We start from the raw sequence: 19,471 nt of genomic DNA on the forward strand, positions 1-19,471 counted from the left end.
TTGTCTCTATGAAATGTGATGTGGTAATTCTATCACACAGATTTGATACACAGAATCAAGCATATGGGTAAAAATGGTAAAGCCATATAATGAAAGATTACGATACTTGTACAAGAAATTTGGTTGTAACCTTAAGATTTAGGGACACAGGACCTTTTAAAAGTTTCCCTGAGATACTGCCAATGGCATTTCTGGTTGCTTATCATATATCAGTCACTAGGCAAATTATTATAAGACAATGGTTTCAATCCTGTCCATCCCCTGAATGAGAATCTGCATTTTTTAAAAGCTCCCTGGGGAGCTCTTTTTTTAAAAGTAATGACTATTTGAGAGGCACGAAGACACACACACACACACACACAGAGATCTCCTATCAGCTAGATCACTTCCAAAATGTCCACAACAGCCCAGGATGAGCCAGGCCAAAAGTCAGGAGCCTGAGACTCAATCTGAATCTCCCACATGGGAGGCAGGGACTACTTGGGCTATTATCTGCTGCCTGCCAGTGTATGCATCAGCAGGAACTTGTAATCAAAAGAGGAGCTGAGACATGAACCCAGGGGGGACAAGTGGAGTCTTAACTCTCGTGCCAAACACCTGCCCCTCTCTCAGGGAATTCTAATGGCCTATCAACTTCAGGAATCACTAATATTATAGACACAGACGTATAAGGAATTGTTCCTGCTCTTCAACAGCTTATAATCTAGTTGTGGGTACAGTACTCACATAAAATGATAAAGGGTAATCAACACAAGTATATAACTTGAATAGTGTTGGAAGAGCTTATAAAATGGAAAAGTCAACTTGAGCCCAAAATCATGGAGAGTAGGACAATGAACTTCAAAGGCTGGACAAGCAATGAGAAAGAGAATGGGTGTTCTAAGTTGGGAGAATAATATCAGCTGAGGAACAGACAGAAGGTGGTGTGCAGAGGGAGGCAGCTGCTGAGGAGCTGACGTCATTACTGGAGAGCACCTGTCCGGTGCCTGCTGACAACGCATCAAATGCATAAAGCCCGAGAGAGTTTGAGGGCAGCAGACCCGCAGCCCAGCACAAGTCATCACAGTGCTCCAGGTCATAGCACCCTCAGCTCCTCCGTCAACAGCAAGGTAAGATGTACGGCAACGTGAAACCACCAGATCCTTCCATAAGCAGAAGAGACCTTACTGGCAGCAAAATAAATCCACAGCAATAAATATGCTGTGTGCTTTCTAAGTTCTAGAAATTACACAGTGTACAGTAACTTTTTGTCCTCCCGACAATTCTAGAAAGAGAAATTATTATTATCATCCCTATTTTGAGGATGTCGCACTGCACACCAGAGAGGTAGAGTAACTAGCCCAAGATCACACAGCTAGCAGGTAAAACTGAAATATGGACCAAATGTCTCAGGAAAGCTCTTTACATTGTCTGTTATGCTGATGCTTCAGCTGCTGACTGACAGGTTCTCATCAAGACAGAACCGTGCTAGAAGTCAGCAAGTGACTCAGAGCCATGTTCACGTGTTTGTCCCTTGTTTCTTTACCACCTGATAACAGGGTCCAATACCCTTCCCCACAAGTCAGGAGAGATGTTGTGAAGGATGCCAGGTCCCATCAGACTCAGCATTGCAGGGGATCTGGCAAATGTGGACTTTGACCCAAACTGGTTTTGTGACAGGTGGTGGGCGGCTCCCGCCCCAGTGGTAGCAGCAGGTACAAATGGAGGAACGTAGTTTTTTCGTGGTACTTGAAATCCCTGGGTATTGTCCTTCCTGCTAGAGCCTCTGTTCTCTGCCCTTTTCTCGCCTATGGTAAAGAAGTCACTAATCTGGTTGCTCTCCCTAATAAATTCCTCTTGTCACCAGGGGCAGTCCCTGACAGGAAAAGCCCCAGGACTCGGGGAGGGAGAGAGAGCTAGCTAGAGGCTGCTGGGGAAGAGGGTGCTGCCACCCGCCGCCTCTGGAGCTCACTGCAGTGGGGACAGCCAGCCCAGCACAGGGCACCGTCAGCCACCGGGCGAGCCCTGCCTGGTCCTGCGGTGGCAGCCAGCAGGATCAGGGGAGGCATCATGTTGCCAGGCTGCCCACACCTCTGGGTCCTGCTGGTCCTGGGCACCAGCTGGGCAGGCTGGGGGAGCCAAGGGACTGAAGCAGCACGGATAAGGCAGTTCTACGTGGCTGCGCAGGCCATCAGCTGGAGCTACCGCCCCGAGCTCACAAACCTAAGGTAACTCAGATCTGGTGTCTGCGTGGGCTTCACTAGGGAAAGTAATCTATTGGCTTTAGAGAACACTTTCTTTGCATTTCCATGACTTAAAAAAAAAAAAAAAAAAGGAAAGAAAACTTCAGGCGAGTAAATGCAATTCATAGGAAAGTATAATGAAATAAACTTAGTGGATGCTAATTTTGCCTCCAATAAAATGGTTTATTATTCTGAGAATATAGAGCATACTCAGTTTGATTGGTTAGATGTGGCTTTCAAGAGCTTGATTTTTGTTTAAGAAGGGGAACAGGAGAGGGAGGAGGGAGAAGGGTGGGAGGGCAGGTAGGGTAGGTGGGGAGAATCTCTTTGTTCCTGAAGTTGTATTTATGAAATGCATGAAGTTTGCGTACCTTAAATATTTCTGGGAATAGAAGACTGTTTTTTTTAAACACAGTTTTGTTAACATCTTTGTTGGTTTAATATATTGATTGATTCAAAGTGCCACTGGCTCCCTCATTGGCCTCTCAGCAATCTCTTGCTGCAGATTTTAGTTTCCAGTATTTTTATAAAACTTTTGATTGCATATTGTCTATTACATTGTCTGTATAACCATATCTTCTAGAACCAAAATGTACAGCTTAAACTTTATTACAAACAGATCATTCAATAACTATTGCCATGATTTTGTTGCTTTCTTATAAATGACTTTCAAAATTTCATCCAGTCCCTAGAAACACATCCTTTTCACACTTTCTGCTTTTCCTGGTTCCCATTTGATTCATTCATGCTTTGAAAGTGACTCTCACTTTTTTCTCTCACTCTTAATAACCTCCTGGGATATGGTTTACACTGGCTATTTTGTCAAGGTCAGTATTAAAAGGCATACATAAACAAAAGGAAGTTTAAGTGATATAACACAATCTTTGAGTTGTAAACTACTTTTTGCTAATTCAAAGAGTAGAAAAAAGACTTTCCAGAAACTGACAAGATCATAGTATATATTCAATGTCTCCAGTTTGTTATATTATTTAAGTAGTAAACCTCTTAGTGTGACTCATTTTTTAGCTTAACATCACAGTTTAAGTGATTGTGAAAGATTTGTTCCTCTTTTACAGTTACAAAACCAAAGCAATCAGCCAGGAAATAATGTAATATTTTGAGAGTCTATTAATGTACAACATTAACCCTTTTAAAATTTCATCATACCTGAGTTATTTGGGAGGGTATTACATACCACTGTGGTCTTAATAATAATAAGGAATCACTTCTTTTTAAAAAAAATAAGTATTTTAAATATTGCATCTCAAGGTGATAATCTAGGTCATACCTACCCTCTTAGGGAACTGATTTTAACTAAATCCCCACAGAAAACAATGGTCTTTCCAATGCTAATCTTGCTTGCTGGTGAGCAGAACAACAACTTGGTTGCTGGTTTCCTGTGGTGATGCTGTGTTTATGCATGAAGGAGTGTGGGGGTTGGGAGATGTGGGTCAAAGGAGACACAGTGGCCAACATGCAGGGTGAACAGTAGAAGATGTAACATACAACATGACAACAACTGTCAACAACAGGGCATTGCACTGGCTGTCTGCCTCTGATCAGAAGGGAAGGTTGAGTGAAGCACTGACAATAGGATCCAACTGGAGGAAGTCTGTCCTGAGTGGCTTCTGTAGTGCCTGTGAAATATGCTGCCAAGATTAGGATCCTGAATCCCATTCAGCCTAGAGATAAAGAAGAAAACAACCATTACCAGAGTCAGGGTGGCCGTGGGGGAAAGGGAAGTTTGAATCTTTTTGTTTTGCTTTTATTTTTTATTTTTGTTTAATTGAGAAGCAGAGAGAGACAGAGAATTTCCAATGACTGGTGCACTCCCCAAATGCCTGCAATGCCTGGGGTGGGGTCAACCTGAAACCAGAAGTCCTGAACTTCATCCAGGTCTTCCATGTGGGTAGCAGGTTCTGAATCCCTTTGAGACATCACTTGCTGCATCCAAGGGTGCAAATTAGCAGGAAACTGGAATCAGGAATGGAGCCAAGACTTGAACCCAAGCACTGTGACTTGGGGTATAGTTGTCCCCAAACCAGCCCTAATGTCCACCCCAGTTTAATCTTTTTAAATCTTGGCTCTGCCATTTATCAACTACATCAATATTTATCCACTATATCTCCTTGAACAATTTTTTGGTTGTTTGTTTCCAGTATGAATTCCAGAGCTCTTATTCTTATTCCAGCTTATAAACTATAGCAGATTGATACTAATTTGCAATGTTTCCCAGTAGCTTAAAACTGTATTTGAAAGAGAATTTTAGAAAGATGTATTTGATTAATCAGTTGAAAAAATAACTTTCATATTTGTTTCTTTTCTATTTTTTTACTTTTCACTTTTTTGAAAAGCATAGAGAGAGATAGAGAGATCTTCCATGTCCTGGTTTAGCCCCCACAATAGTGAGTGCTGGGCCAGGACAAAGCCAGGAGGCCATAATACAACCTGAGTCTCCTACCTGGGCGGAAAGGACCTAAGCTGCTTGAACCATCACCTGCTGCCCTCCGAGGTGAACATGAGGAGGAAGGTAGAATTGGAAAGCGGGGCAAGGACACTAATCCAGTTACTCTGATATGGGATGCAGGCATCCCAAGAGATGCCTGAACTGCTGCACCAAAACTCTGCCCTGCCTACTCATTCATAGAGGATTTGGTCATATTTTCAATCATTTAAAACCTAAATATAAAGTTTGGCATTGCATCATGATTGATTATAACAATATTAAAATAGCCTAGAGGCTGGCATTGCTGTATAGTGGGTAAAGCCACCTCCTGCAAAGCTAGCACCCCTATGGGAAGCAGTTGTAGTCCCAGTTGCTCCACATCCAACCCAGCTTCCTGCTAACACACTTGGGAAAGCAGTAGAAGATGGCCCCTGCATCCACGTGGGAAACCCAGAAGAAGCTCTGGATTCCTGGCTTCAGCCTGACCCAGCCCTAGCTGTTGTAGCCATTGGGGATTGAAATAGCCAATGGAAGACCTCTCTCTCTCTAACTCTGCCTTTCAAATAAATAAATTTTTAAACTAGCCTAAATTTTTGAAAGAATCCTTATCATAGCAGAATTACAGATTATTTTTGAACAGACCAAAAATTATGTTGCTTAGTGTTCATATTAATAAAAGCTTGGATTTCTGAATTATAATAAAAATATTGTTACTTTACTAGAAATCTGAAGATATTAGATATTTTACATAACATGAGCAAATGTCATATATGCCTTTCAAATTAGTTTTTGTATTTTATTTCCAGTTTGAATACTTCTGGAACCTCCTTTAAGAAAATTGTCTACAGAGAGTATGAAGCATATTTTAAGAAAGAAAAACCACAATCTAGCATTTCAGGTAAGCCTCAAGTATATTTATAAAAAACATTTTCCAACTTTAAATATGAATTTTATAGATAATTTTATGCCAATAACTATCTAAAATATTTAGTGACATTTTGTAGAAATACGATGCTATTGCTTTTAATCAGTATTGGCTATATGGTACATGGGGCTCAGTGCACAATGAGAATGTGGAACTCCCTGTTCAGATTATTGAAAATTGACAATTTTAAAACAGTGACAGCAAAGCTTTAAACCAAGCAGGAGGTCATTCTGAGTATGGAGCCCTGTGAAATTGCACTGGCAGCATGCTCAAGAAGGTGGCTGTGCTTTTTTAACCTTGATCAAAAGAACTAAACGAAACTTTAAGACTTTTCGATTTTTATTCATTCATGGAACAAACTATAGCTGTGTGCTTGCTATGAGCTGGGAATGGAATTATGTGCTATGGATGCAAGAGTGGATAAGGCAGACCTAAATTATGCCTTCCTGGGGTTTATGGTCCGGTTTAATGAACACAGCTGTACCTAAATAGAATTAATTTTTGCCTCCATCTGTTCCCTAGACTCATTCAAAATGAGTCTACATACATATGGCTGATTCTTTTATATCTCTCTCCCCACCTCTTTTCTTTTTTATTTTTTAAAAGATTTATTTATGTGAAAGGCAGAGTGGCAGTGAGAGAGAGACAGATCTTCAATCCACCAGTTCACTCCCCAGCTAACTACCACAGCCCAGACTGGGCCAGGAGTCAGGAGCCAGGAACTCTCACATGGGTGGCAGGAACCCAAGTACTTGGGCCGTCATCTGCTGCCTCCCAGGTGCATTAGCAGAAAGATAGATCAGAAAGAGGGCAACTGGGACTTGAACAGTCACCCCAGTATGGGATATCGGCATCGCAAATCCATTTTGCCTCTTGTACCATAATGCCCACCCCTCTGTTCGAGGGGATGTTTACAATAGTTATGATTTTTTTTTTTTTGACAGGCAGAGTGGACAGTGAGAGAGAGAGACAGAGAGAAAGGTCTTCCTTTTTGCCGTTGGTTCACCCTCCAATGGTCGCGGCCGGCACACTGCAGCCAGCACACCACGCTGATCTGAAGGCAGGAGCCAGGTGCTTCTCCTGGACTCCCATGGGGTGCAGGGCCCAAGCACTTGGGCCATCCTCCACTGCCTTCCTGGGCCACAGCAGAGAGCTGGCCTGGAAGAGGGGCAACCGGGACAGAATCCGGTGCCCCGACCGGGACTAGAACCCGGGGTGCCAGCGCCGCAAGGCAGAGGATTAGCCTGTTGAGCCACAGCACCGGCCAATAGTTATGATTTTTTTTTTTTTTAATTTTAAGAATCATGTATTTGAAAACACCTCTTAAATATCTAACATGGTGTAGTTTGTTTAGCCAGTAAACTTAAGCACAACCATCTAAAATGTTTTTAGTTTCTTTCTACCAACAAGTCTAAAACATATGATACACAGATTCAGGTCCCACAAATTAAAATGTATCTTTGATTGATTTTAGCAGCTTAAATTTATGGACAATCTTATCTATAAGCCATTTAAAATAAAACTCTTAATAAAATTTCCCCATGTGGACATACAATATGTACACACATATAATATAGCATAATAGACCAATATAGCAATTTTAATAATAGCTTTTAAAATCTTTAACTCTTTTTGTAGATTGCCAATTGATTTGAATTGCTTTTTCTTTTTAGTAACCTCAGTTAACCATACTTTCTCTCAGTTGGTGCTGTTAATACATTATTGGCTTCATCTGTTTACAGAGCCATCCCAAAGTACTGAATACAATAAAAGTGGCTGGAAAAAGTCCATAGGAACCTATAGGAGGACAGCTAAACACAGAACCAATAACGCTTTAGTTTTATGAGCAGCACATCATATATAACTGTGGATGACAAAAGACTTTAAGTCGCCATGTTTAAAATTATAAACTCATCAACCAACAAGAGGCACTTGCTTACTTCACAGTATTTTTGAAAGCACCTATAGGATTTTACAAGTATTTAACCCTTTAAGCCTCTGGGGCTTTCTCATTAAGATAACTATCATGTCTAGTAACACAAGATCATTAGACTTTTTAATTCTCAAACATTTGTATTAATAGCATTTTCCATTATAGAAACTTAAAGTCTGGTACCACATCACATCTTGACAGTCCTTCTAATATACTCCAAATAGACTGATTAGTTGGTGTCTCTATAAGATGAGAGACATAGGTCCTTCGATTTTTTCAGTTGGGCCCAAACTGGAAAAACCAAAGTCCAGGATTTACTGGAAATTTTAGCGACCAGATTGTTTGAAACTTTGATTTTTTGAATGCCTGTCAAGAATGCCAAGAAGGCTCAAAATCCAAAATATCTGGTTGAAATAAGATTTCTTAAAATCATGACATAACATAGACCAAATTTGATCATTGTTACAAGGTGATTATTCAAATTTTTGAAAAAAGCACATATTTAAATAACCCATAGCTCTTAATAAAAATTCCGCTGTTTTTGAACAATTAGAATGTAACAGACATCAAGAGAACATAATAGATTACTTTAACACATTGCTTTAACAGAGCATCAGAGTTTAATTCTATGTCAAAGAGAAATTGAGCTTCCTGGGATCTTTTGCTGTGAGGTTTCCTTCCTTTACCTTCTTTCATATTGGTGACCATGTTTCTGTGTTTCTGTGTGTAACACATCTTTAAGCATCTTTTGCAGGGCAGGATGAGTGGCAACAAATTCTTTCAGTTTCTGTTTGCTATGAAAAGTCTTAATTTCACCTTCATTCACAAATGAGAGCTTTGCAGGATATAGTATTCTGGGCTGGCAGTTTTTCTCTCTTAGTACCTGGGCTATGTCTCGCCATTCCCTTCTAGCTTGTAGGGTTTCTGATGAGAAGTCTGCTGTGAGTCTAATTGGAGATCCTCTAAGAGTGATCTGACGTTTCTCTCTTGCACCTTTTAGGATCTTTTCTTTATGTTTCACTGTGGTGAGTTTGATTACAACATGTCGTGGTGAGGATCTCTTTTGGTCATGTTTATTAGGGATTCTATAAGCTTCCTGTACTAAGATGCCTCTGTCCTTCTCCAAACCTGGGAAATTTTCTGCTAGTATGTCACTGAAAATGCCTTCTAATCCTTTCTCCCTCTCCATGCCTTCAGGAACTCCTAGAACCCGAATGTTGGGTTTTTTAATAGTATCCTGTAGATTCCCAACAATATTTTTTAGATTTCTAATTTCTTCTTCTTTTCTTTGGTTTGCCTGTTTCCTTTCCTGTTCTCTGTCTTTTAAGTCTGATATTCTCTCTTCTGCTTCGCCCATTCTGTTTTTAAGGCTCTCTAATGTGTTTGTCATTTGATCTATTGAACTCTTCATTTCATTATGATTTCTAGTCACTATCAGAGTTTCTTGTTCCACTAGTTGTTTCATTTCATTTTGATTCCTCCTTAATATTTCACTTTCACGAGAGAGATTTTCTATCTTGTCCATGAAGGATTTCTGTAGTTCAAGAATTTGTTTTTGAGAACTTCTTAATGTTCTTATCAATTTTTTGAGATCCGCTTCTTGCATTTCTTCGATCTCATCATCTTCATAATCTTGAATTGGGGTGTCTTTTTCATTTGGGGGCATCATAGTGTCTTCCTTGTTCTTGTTAGCTTGGTTTTTGTGTTTGTTGTTTGGCATGTTGGAGATATTTGGTTTCTTCACTGTGGTGTTTTTTCTTGTTACACTATGGCTCTATATTAAGTGGACTGTCTGCTTTCAGTGGAGCCTTAGAGGCTTGAGATGAGTGTGGACTGAGAGCTGTGTTTGGTTCCTCAGGGTTGAGGGTGTGTCAAAGATGACACTCCCAGGTTAGGTGTGATAAATCTCTCTTTCTTTTTTTGATTTAAAAGGGAAGTAATTCCGCACAGCTGAACGTAATTGGAGGTAGTTAGCAGGCAAATGATATACCCACAGGAGCCAGAGATCGGAAGCTCTTTCCCAAGGACCACACAGGGAATCTCTGCTGCCCTCAGTGTGGGCTCCAATTCTCCTGCAGTCTCCCACTGGGTTGCCAAGTTAGATGCTAATCTCCTGTTATTTCACCCCTCCCCCCAGAGTCAGGTTTTTCTGCTAGGCTCAGGGCTGGTGCAGACCTGAGGTCGCCCTGCTTATGACGTATGTCCAAAATGGCGCCTGCTCTGTCTTGCTCGCCTTTGAGAGGTGAGCGGAGAGAGAGAAACTTGTGTCTGTATCAGTCACTTTTTTTATTTTTTTCCTATCTCTCTTCTAGTTAGCCTGGTGAACTTTTCCCCACGGAGTTTCAAGCCTCGTTCCCTCTAGCCTCCTCTTTCCGCTTGCCCGCTGGTATCTCGGGCTATGGAGGTTCGGCTCACCTCGCGTTCCAGCGCTGGTGCGTTGAGTCTGCCGCTGGTGTCCCGAACTTGGGCTCCCACGCTCTCCACGCAGGTCCACTGTGAATCACTAGTTCCGGAAGAGTTTCCTCTGCTGTTTCATCCCCTACTCTTCCTTGACCCTGCAGTATCTCCACTTATATTAAACTTTCTCTCCCCCCGGACTAAGTGTGCTCCCTGCCTATTCCGCCATCTTGCCGCCTTGTACAAGACACTTTTGCAATAATAATAATAATAATAATTAGGGTAGGCACTTGGCCTAGTGGTTAAGGCATTAGCTGGGATGCCCATGTCCCATATTGAGGTACTTGGATATGATACCCTTCTCTGGCTCCTGGCTCCAGCTTCCTACTGATTTTTAAAGACTCTCTCTCGCTTTTTCATCATCTATTCTTTAGACAAGGAGACCAGGTTGAATGGGGTTCAGGATCTTAACTGTGGTACCATATTTCACAGCAATAATAGAGGCCATCAAAATTGAACTCTCCCTAGTTGTCAGGAAATCAGCTATTTTCCCCGTTAACCAGGTAAAGGCTTGTCATCTTTCCCAAGCTCATCCTTTACTTTTGCTATCAATCCAAGTCTCCCCTGCCTCCTCTGATCTTTAATCTTCAACTTATTGATTGGAATCTTTCCTTCAGTTAGAAATCGACAACCAAACCAAACTGAACCAAGCCAAATCCTGTTCAGGTTCATCTCTATCTAGAAAAACAAAAATCTGTCCTTCACCCTGCCTGCCTTTTCTCTTCTCTCCTTTGCTTCACTACCAAATTTCTATATGACAAGTCTATATCATTCTCTACATTCTTCTACCTACTCAATTATGAACCAGTCCATTAAAATTACCCTCAAGAAAAGAGAACTTGTGACTTCTGAAAGGCCAGAGCCCATGATTTCTTTTTGGTATTTTTTTGTTAAGATGTATTAATTTTATGAAAGGCAGAGTCACAGAGAGACAGGAAAGACAGAGAAAGATTGAGATCTTCCATCTGCTGGTTCACTCCCCAAATGGCCACAATGGCCAGGCCAAAGCCAAGAGCCTGGAACTCCATCCAGTTTTCCCATGTGAGTAACAGGGACCCAAACATTTGGGTTATCTTCCTTGCTTTCACAGGCACATTAGCAGGGAGCTGAATTGGAAGTAGGGCAGCCAGGACTCAAGTCAGTGCTCATATGTGATTCCAGAATCATAGGCAGTGGCTTAACCACAATGCCAACCCTTTTTCAGTTCTTTTATACTAGATATTACTAGGATATTTAACAGTCTTCTTTCTTGAAGCCATCTTCTTTTTTAAATTTTATTTATTTATTTGACAGGTAGAGATATAGATAGTGAGAGAGACAGAGAGAAAGGTCTTCCTTCTGTTGGTTCACCCTCCAAATGGCTGCTACAGCCGGCGCTGTGCAGATCCGAAGCCAGGAGCCAGGTGCTTTCTCCTGGTCTCTCATGCGGGTATAGGGTCCCAAGCACCTGGGCCATCCTCTACTGCCTTCCCGGGCCACCGCAGAGAGCTGGACTGGAAGAGGAGCAACCGGGATTAGAACCCGGCGCCCATATGGGATACTGGCGTCGCAGGCAGAAGATTAACCAAGTGAGCCACAGCGCCAGCCTGGAGCCATCTCCTTAACTGGTTCCCTAGTGTTACTTGGCCTGGTTTTCCTCTGACTTTCCTTCCCACCCTTTTCATTTTCCCTGTCTACTCTTCCCAAGCTTTTAACCTTAGCCATGACCATGGCTTCCACTCCAGCCAACCCAGAGGCCATGTCCTCTCTGGGACTCTATTGACTCCTGTTCCCTGCAAGTAGAATTAGCTTTTCCTCTTCTGTGTAACTCCAGTACTTGGAACTAACTCCTGCCTTCCAGAGATGTTGTGAGGATAAACGGAGTGAATCAGGAGGAAGTACTCAAAGTTAACAAAAAAACAGGGCTCAATAAATGTCGATTACAGTGTAGCTATTGTTGCTGATGTCATCAATCATGCCTTTTTTGAACATACAAAAAGTACTATAGATATCTACATATTCATATTTCCTCATTCACTTATATATTCTCATTCAGTTCAGTAATAAGAAAGAACTATAATGAGAATTCTATAGGAGGACACAGGAGATCTGTCTCCAGCTAGTGGTCAAGGAAGACTTCCTATTCCAAGTGGAAAGCTGAAAATAGAGTAGGATCTTGGGAAACCAACTGGGTGAGGCAGCAGGGGTGAGGGGAGATGATTTTAGACCAAGGAAGCAGTACATGTAAAGGTTTAGAGGTGAGAGAGTATGGTGGCGTTTGAGGAAGCATAACTGGATCAGCACAGTGGAGCACAAAAGTCCAGGAAGGAATTAGCAAGAGATGTATTTAGATGGGGACACAACCTATCAGGAGCCACGTATGGCTTTTCTTGAGGGGAACAGGGAGTCACTGAACAATTTTAATCAAGATGAAGACAAGTTTAAATTCGTGCATTAGAAAAATTATTCTATCATAATGCAAAGAACAGATTGGAAAAAGAGTTATGGGGGAATGGTGTCAATTCAGGTAAGAAACTAGAAGAGAGGCTGGTGTTGTGGCATAGCAGGTAAAGCTGCCACCTGCAATGCTAGTATCCCATATGGGTGCCCTTCCAATCCAGCTCCCAGCTAATGGCCTGGGAAAACAGTAGAGGATAGCCCAAGTGCTTGTGCTCCTATACCCCTGAGGGAGACCCAGAAGAAGCTCCTTGTTCCTGTCTTCAGCCTGGCCCAGTTCTGGCCAATGTAGCCAGAGAGAAACCAGCAGAGGGAATCTCTCTCTCTCTCTTCCTCTCTCTCCTTTCTCATCTCTATCTCTATCTCTATCTCTATCTCTATCTCTATCTCTATCTCTATCTTTATCTCTATCATCTCTCAACTCTGCCTTTCAAATAAATAAATGAATCTTTAAAGAAAAAGAAAGAAAAGAAACAGGAAGAAAGAGGGTGGGTCTTTAGTGCAGAGATTAAACTTCCACTCAGGAGCATCTGGTTGAAGTTCTGGCTCCTCCATTTCCTATTCAACTTTCTCATAATGTGCACCCCAGGGAGGAAGCAGGTGATAACTCAATTACCTGGATCCCTGCCAGTGACAAGGGGGATCTAGATTGAGTTCTGGGTTCCTGGCTTTGGCCCAGCCTAACCCTGGCTGTTGCAGGCATTTGGGGGAATGAACCAGCAGACGAAATATCTTTTTTCCCTCTCTCACACTATCTCTCAAATAAAGTGAAAATGAATTAAACATTATTTTTAAAAGATTTATTTTATTTATTTGAAAGACAGAGTTACAGATAGAGGTAGAGACAGAGAGAAAGGTCTTCCATCCACTGGTTCACTCCCTAGATGGTCGCAACAGCTGGAGCTGTGCCAATCCAAAGCTAGGAGCCAGGAGCTTCTTCTGGGTCTCCCATGTGGGTGCAGGGGCCCAAGCACTTGGGCCATCTTCTACTGCTATCCTAGGCCACAGCAGAGAGCTGGTTCAGAAGAGGAGCAGCCGGGACTAGAACCGGTGCCCATATGGGATGCCAGTGCTTCAGGTCAGGGTGTTAACCTGCTGTGTCACAGTGCCGGCTCCCGAATTAAACATTATTTTACAAAAGGAAGAAACCAGCAAAGAAGTTGAGATGGATTCCAACTAAGCTTGGTTAGTCATTGGATGGAAATAATGAGGAAGAGAGAGGAATTACTGTTGATTTTAGATCTGGATTGAATAGCAGAGTTACCATTCAGTAAGAAATAAAATTTAGGAAAAGGAGGTTTGTGAGGGAAGGTGGTGAGCTTAGATTTGGAGTTTGCAATATCTATGGAATATCTACCTATAGATGTCACATGAGAAGGTGGGTATAGTTGTCTGGTCCTAAGAGAGATAACTGATATATGTATACACACATACACACATACACACACACACACACACACATACAACATCTGTGAGCCTTTGGAGCAAAGGTAGATAAAACCTTTGAAACAAAGTGGTAGATGAAGCTTTGAGAGGATGTTAGATCATTCAGGGAGTATATATGAAGAGAGGAGAAGGCTTCAGACAGAACTTAAAGAAACAAGAAGGTCCTGGGCATGAGCCAAGAAAAAACAAATTGACCAGGGAACGTCAGAAAGTCTGCCCAGAGAGGGAAGAGGAAAGCCAGAGGATGTGGTATGCTGGAAGCAAGGGGTCAAGTGCTACCAAGAGAACTTGTAAGAACTACTGTAAGGGCCAAAGCCATGTATCTTGTTGTGGAATTGTTGGATAAGTTCAGATGGCAGGTAGCTAAGGAGTGAATGGAGGGACTTACAGATAACTCTTTCCTGAAACTTTAATCCAAATGGGAGGGAGACTGGATAGTTTGGGTTGGGGTCAGTGAGAGATCTAAGGATATTTTGGAGTTTTATGAAAAGAAAAACAAAAACAAAAGTATTTAAGGGAAGAAGCCAATAGCAAAAAGACAGCATCTAGACATTTGAGAGTAAATAAGTGGTGGAGCTAGACTCAGAAGAAGCAGGAAGCACTGGAATTGAAGCTTGGATTGGCTCGCCTTTGATAGAAAAGCTTCCACCCTCGTTGAGGGGGGAGGCTAGGGAGGAGGACAGTTGTCTGTAAAATTAAGTTTGTTATCATGGACAGGAAGTTGAAGGGCCTCCTGTCTTCCAACACACAGTCGATTCTTTTCCTCAGCTCTGACTCCAAACTTAGCATTTATGGTAGAACTTTGCAAACCATCTGATTAAATAAAACTATAGGTGGCAACAGGGGAAGTGAACTGGGTAATGTATTTGTTAGGCTTGGTAAACAGGAATTGGGCAGATATTTGGAGCTGTAAGTTTTGTGGCTTTTGGCAAGTTAGCTAACTGTTAATGCCTTTGCTGTTTAAGACATTGTGCTGAGTGCCATAGTGACAGAAAGGATCAACACCAAGTGGGAGACTTTAAGTAAGAAGGAGACATCAGTAGTTTTTGAGGAGGGAATTGTGATTGAAATCCTTTCACAAGACTACCTAACCAAGATTTTCTGACTTACCTGTAGTAATTAGAAGTAGACCTTGATAGTTGATGAGAACAGCCTCTGATTGTGGTTAAGCCCTTTGCACTTTGAATATTACTTTTCTGTCACTTTCAGTGTTTCTCATGTTTGTTTCCTGTGACCTAAGGCATTTTAACATCCATTTTTATGTAGCCTCTTCTTGAACACCCAAAATTGCTGAACTGTGAGGCCCTGATGGGAAGATCTTACTCTTCTTTGCATCCCTATGGTGGTTCAGAAAAGAAGGAAAATCTGGTGTGAAGGAAGAGCCTCAGACTCTGAAAAGATCTGGATCTGAGTACAGATCTAACCACATGACTCCTTCATTTCCCAGTCAAATCCTATGTTATTTGTATCTTTGCCCTATTTTCTGCTCCGCTCATCTGGTCAGTATGATTTGAGCTCAGCCCAGAGTTATTGTAATTTGTGGGCAGGGACTGTACCGCAGAATTGAGATCTGAAGATGGGTGTCCAGCAAGATTATGGACATGTGGACAGGTGGAAGGGCTGGACTCATTTCAGGAATCCTTCTTGGGCTTTAAAATGGTAAGGCATGAGTCTGCATATTTTCAAGGAAGATTATAAAATGTTTGTCCTCAAGGGACTTTTAAAATAGCTGCAACAATGGGCTGTTTGTGTTATGTAATTCATTCTTTACCTGACAGCAGGGATTGGATTAGCTGACCTCCTGCAGTCCTTTTCAACTGTACAACCACATGACATTGCTTACCTGCTGGGCTTTATTCCTCAAACTCCAAGACAAGCCATTTCTTCCTTTAATCCAGCTCTGGATGCTGAAGAGGGGTGCGAAAGGCTAATGAATAAGCTAAAGAGCAACTCAAAAATCACTCAGACAAATGCTTGCTTACATGCATGAAAGTATTTGATTTGCATTTATGAAAGCATCCTTTTGTTTTACCATAATTCTGAAGAAGCAGGAAGGGAGGCTGAATAAATAACCCAAACAGTTCATCAAAATGAGAGGTCTTATGAAGTTAAATAACTTGGGAGTCTTGTTCTGGGTATCTGGCATTTGTACCCCTGTGATGCCAACCAACAAATCAACCAAGCAACAGAACCATAGCAACTAAACGCAGCACACAATGAGTCAGCACTCTCAGCACCCTGTTGGTCTCATGGGCAGCCCAAGCCTGGGGGAGTATCCAATAGGGTTCTTCCAATGGAAGACAAAATGGAGGGTGGCTGTCAGAAAAGAAGGGGTCAGATGGTAGAGCCCAAAAATGTGTAGACACCTGGGCTATTCCGGAAAGATCAGGGGCATGAACCTGCTCTATGGAAGTCTAGAAGCCTGAGGCCTAGTTCCAGCAATACCATTGACTAATCGTGAGCAAGCCACTCTTATCCCCCAACAATTCCACTTCCAAGGTTTTGTAAGCCATGTCTAAAATGAATATTGAACTTTTTATTTCCATGGTCCCATGCAGAGCTACCACCAAAACAAATCAATAGAAAGCTTCAGGCACAATATCAGGATAGATTCCAGGGCTGGAAGTTTTGTAAAAGAACTAGGGCGATTGTAGAAAGATAGGAGTAGGGAAAGAAGAGACCACTATTCCAGAGATTGTAGTTTAGCATTTCCATGGTTACAAATTAACCACCAACCTAATGGCTTACCACAGCATACATGTCTTATATTTTCAGTTCTAGATGTCAGAAATTCAAAGTGGGTTTCACAGGTTAAAATCAAGGCTTTGGCAGAGCTGTGTTATTTTGGGCTCTAGAGGAGAATCATCTCCTTGCCTTGCCTAGTTAGTAGAAATGGCCAACTTTCCTTCATCTTCAAAACCAGGAGAGTAGTATCTTCTAATACATTTCTAAGATTCTCTTGTATTGTCTTATAAGGACACTTCTGAGTACACAGAGCTAACCTAGATAACCCAGGAAACTCTCTCCGTCTCAGGATCCTTAATCATAGATGCAGAAGCCTTTTTGCCATATAGGATCACATATTCGCAGGTCCCAAGGATCAGGACATGAACATCTGGAAGAGGAGGATTATTCTGCCTACTGCATCTATCAAAAAAAATCCCTCCAACAGTGCTCTCTGTTGCAGAGAATAACATCACCCACCAGCTCCTCAAACTAGAACATCATGACCATCCGTGCAAATTTGATCTCTCTCACCCCTGACCAATCCATTGACAAGTCCTGCCCATTTAATCTCTTTAGCAGAGTTCCACTGTGTCCTTTCTTTATTCTCTCCACCACCATAGCCCTGATCTTAGTGACTAACATCTTTCTGTCTTCAGGATCCACTGTGTTTTGCCCCCTGATTATCCTCCACAGAGTAGCAATAGCTTTCAAAGTAAAATTCTGGACCATGCTGTCCCCCAGCTGAAAGCTCTTTAATGGATTCTAGATACCTTAGATTAAAGGCCAAACTAAAAGACCCATAGTATCCTGAATGATCGGGCATCTGATGATGCCTTCAGCTTTAACTTCTGCCTCACCATCTTACCTACTGAGCTCTGCTGTGACCACCTGCTGGTTATCTAACAGGCCAAGTTTATGGCACTTCAGGAATTTTTTACACGCTAACCCCACTGCCCAGAATGCCCTTACGCATGGCTCTGCCTCTCTGCTTTTTGGTCTCAGTTGAAGTATCACTTCTTTAGGGAAGTGTTCCCCAACTCTGACCCTTCCTCTGCCTCCAAGATTAGACTAAGTTCCTCTGCCAAATAGTCTACACTGTACTTTTCTTTTGTGATACTTACCACAGTCCATAATTAAATATTTGGATGACCGTTAAAATCTGTATTTCCTACTATCTTTTTAAAAAGATTTATTTATTTATTTGGAAGGCAGATTTACAGGGGATGGGGATCTTGGAGAGACACAGAGAGTCTTCCATCTGTTGCTTCACTCCCCAAATGGCCACAACGGCTGGAGATGGGCTGATCCAAAGCCAGGAGCTAAATGCTTCCTTTGGGTTTCCCACGTGGGTTTAGGGGTCCAGGCACTTGGGCCATCCTCCACTGCTTTCCCAGGCCATAAGCAGGGAAGTGGATTGGAAGTGTAACAGCCAGGACTCAAACTGGTGCCCATATGGGATGCTGGCATGGCAGGCAGCAGCTTTATCCACTATGCCACAACACCAGCCCCTCTTAATATCATATAAGCCCTATGAAGTCACGAAATATTACTCTTATGCAACATTGCTTTCTGATACTTAGGTTAATGGGAACACTTAATATTTGTTTTATTGTTGAAGGAATAAATACAAGGTGGGGGTGTAGCATGAAGAAGCAGTTTAAAGGTGAGTAGAGTCAGGCAGATTTAAGCTTAAATCATGGCTTTACCTATTATTAGCTGCATGACATCAGGTGAGATATCTGAATTATCTGACTTCAGTTTCCGTATCTGTAGACTGAAGATATTAGTATCTACCTTGAAGACTGGTGGTGAGGATTAATGCAAGAACTTACAGTGATTGGGTATCCTAAAGAAACAGTAAGTGGAAGCCCTATTGTAGTTACCACCCCGACCCAGTTGAACATCGTGACGGCTCTAACCTCCATGTGTCTCCAGGATTCCTAATGACCAGAATTCAATCTCATGCAAGCTGATGGATGTCTTGGAAGTGAGAGCAGTGAATTCTTGTTACTCACTTGAAATGGGGCTTTTGGCAATAGATTATCAAGTTTTAAACGCCACAATCACTGGGCACGTATGTCAAAATGCAGATTCACATGCTCTGCCTTCAGGAACTCAGTTTCATCAGAGCTAAGGTGCTGAGAATCTGCCTTTGAGTACGACCCCGGGTTATTCTGATACAGACACCCCAAGGATCACACTTTAAGAAATTCTGATGTAAAATTCACCGAAGTTCTGACTTGGATATCAACTTGCTGTCGGATTCCTCAGATAAAATTGGTCCTGCCCTCTGCTCCCATGGTATTTGTCAGCAGTAGGTCCTACTGAGCACAGTGACTGTTTCTTACTTACCCAGGTAGCCCTGGGACCCAGCACAGGACCTGGAATGTAGCAAGTGAAGCCTCTCTCACTTTCTGTACCTTTAACCTGCTATCCCCACCGTGTTCCTCATCCTAGTAACTGATAACATTATTTACCCAGTTGCTCACATCAAAAACCTTGTAATCATCTAACTTCTCTCTCACACATGCCACATTAAATCCATCAGAAAAAATTCTGCTATAATTATCTTTTTTTTTTTTTTTTTTTGGACAGGCAGAGTTAGACAGTGAGAGAGAGAGAGAGAGAGAGAAAGGTCTTCCTTTTTCCATTGGTTCACCCCCCAGGTGGCCACTACAGCTGGCGCATTGCGGCCGGCGCACCACACTGATTGGAAGCCAAGAGCCAAGTGCTTCCTCCTGGTCTCCCATGTGGGTGCAGGGCCCAAGGACTTGGGCCATCCTCCACTGCACTCCCGGGCCACAGCAGAGAGCTGGCCTGGAAGAGGAGCAACAGGGACAGAATCCGGGGTCCCAACCGGGACTAGAACCCGGGGTGCT

General features: G+C 42.3%; 1 protein-coding gene across 1 annotated transcript in view; it reads left to right on the forward strand.

Annotated features, from left to right (window-relative positions):
- The first annotated feature begins 1,740 nt into the window (after positions 1-1,740).
- Positions 1,741-19,471, forward strand: part of F5 (coagulation factor V) — a 73,913-nt gene continuing 56,182 nt past the window's right edge. The window contains exons 1-2 of the mRNA XM_062192756.1: positions 1,741-2,207; positions 5,475-5,566. Coding sequence (XP_062048740.1) covers positions 2,050-2,207; positions 5,475-5,566 — 250 coding nt within the window. The 5' untranslated portion in view covers positions 1,741-2,049. The remainder of the gene's footprint in view (positions 2,208-5,474; positions 5,567-19,471) is intronic.

Source organism: Lepus europaeus, chromosome 5 (assembly GCF_033115175.1).
Source record: "Lepus europaeus isolate LE1 chromosome 5, mLepTim1.pri, whole genome shotgun sequence".
Lineage (NCBI taxonomy): Eukaryota > Metazoa > Chordata > Mammalia > Lagomorpha > Leporidae > Lepus > Lepus europaeus.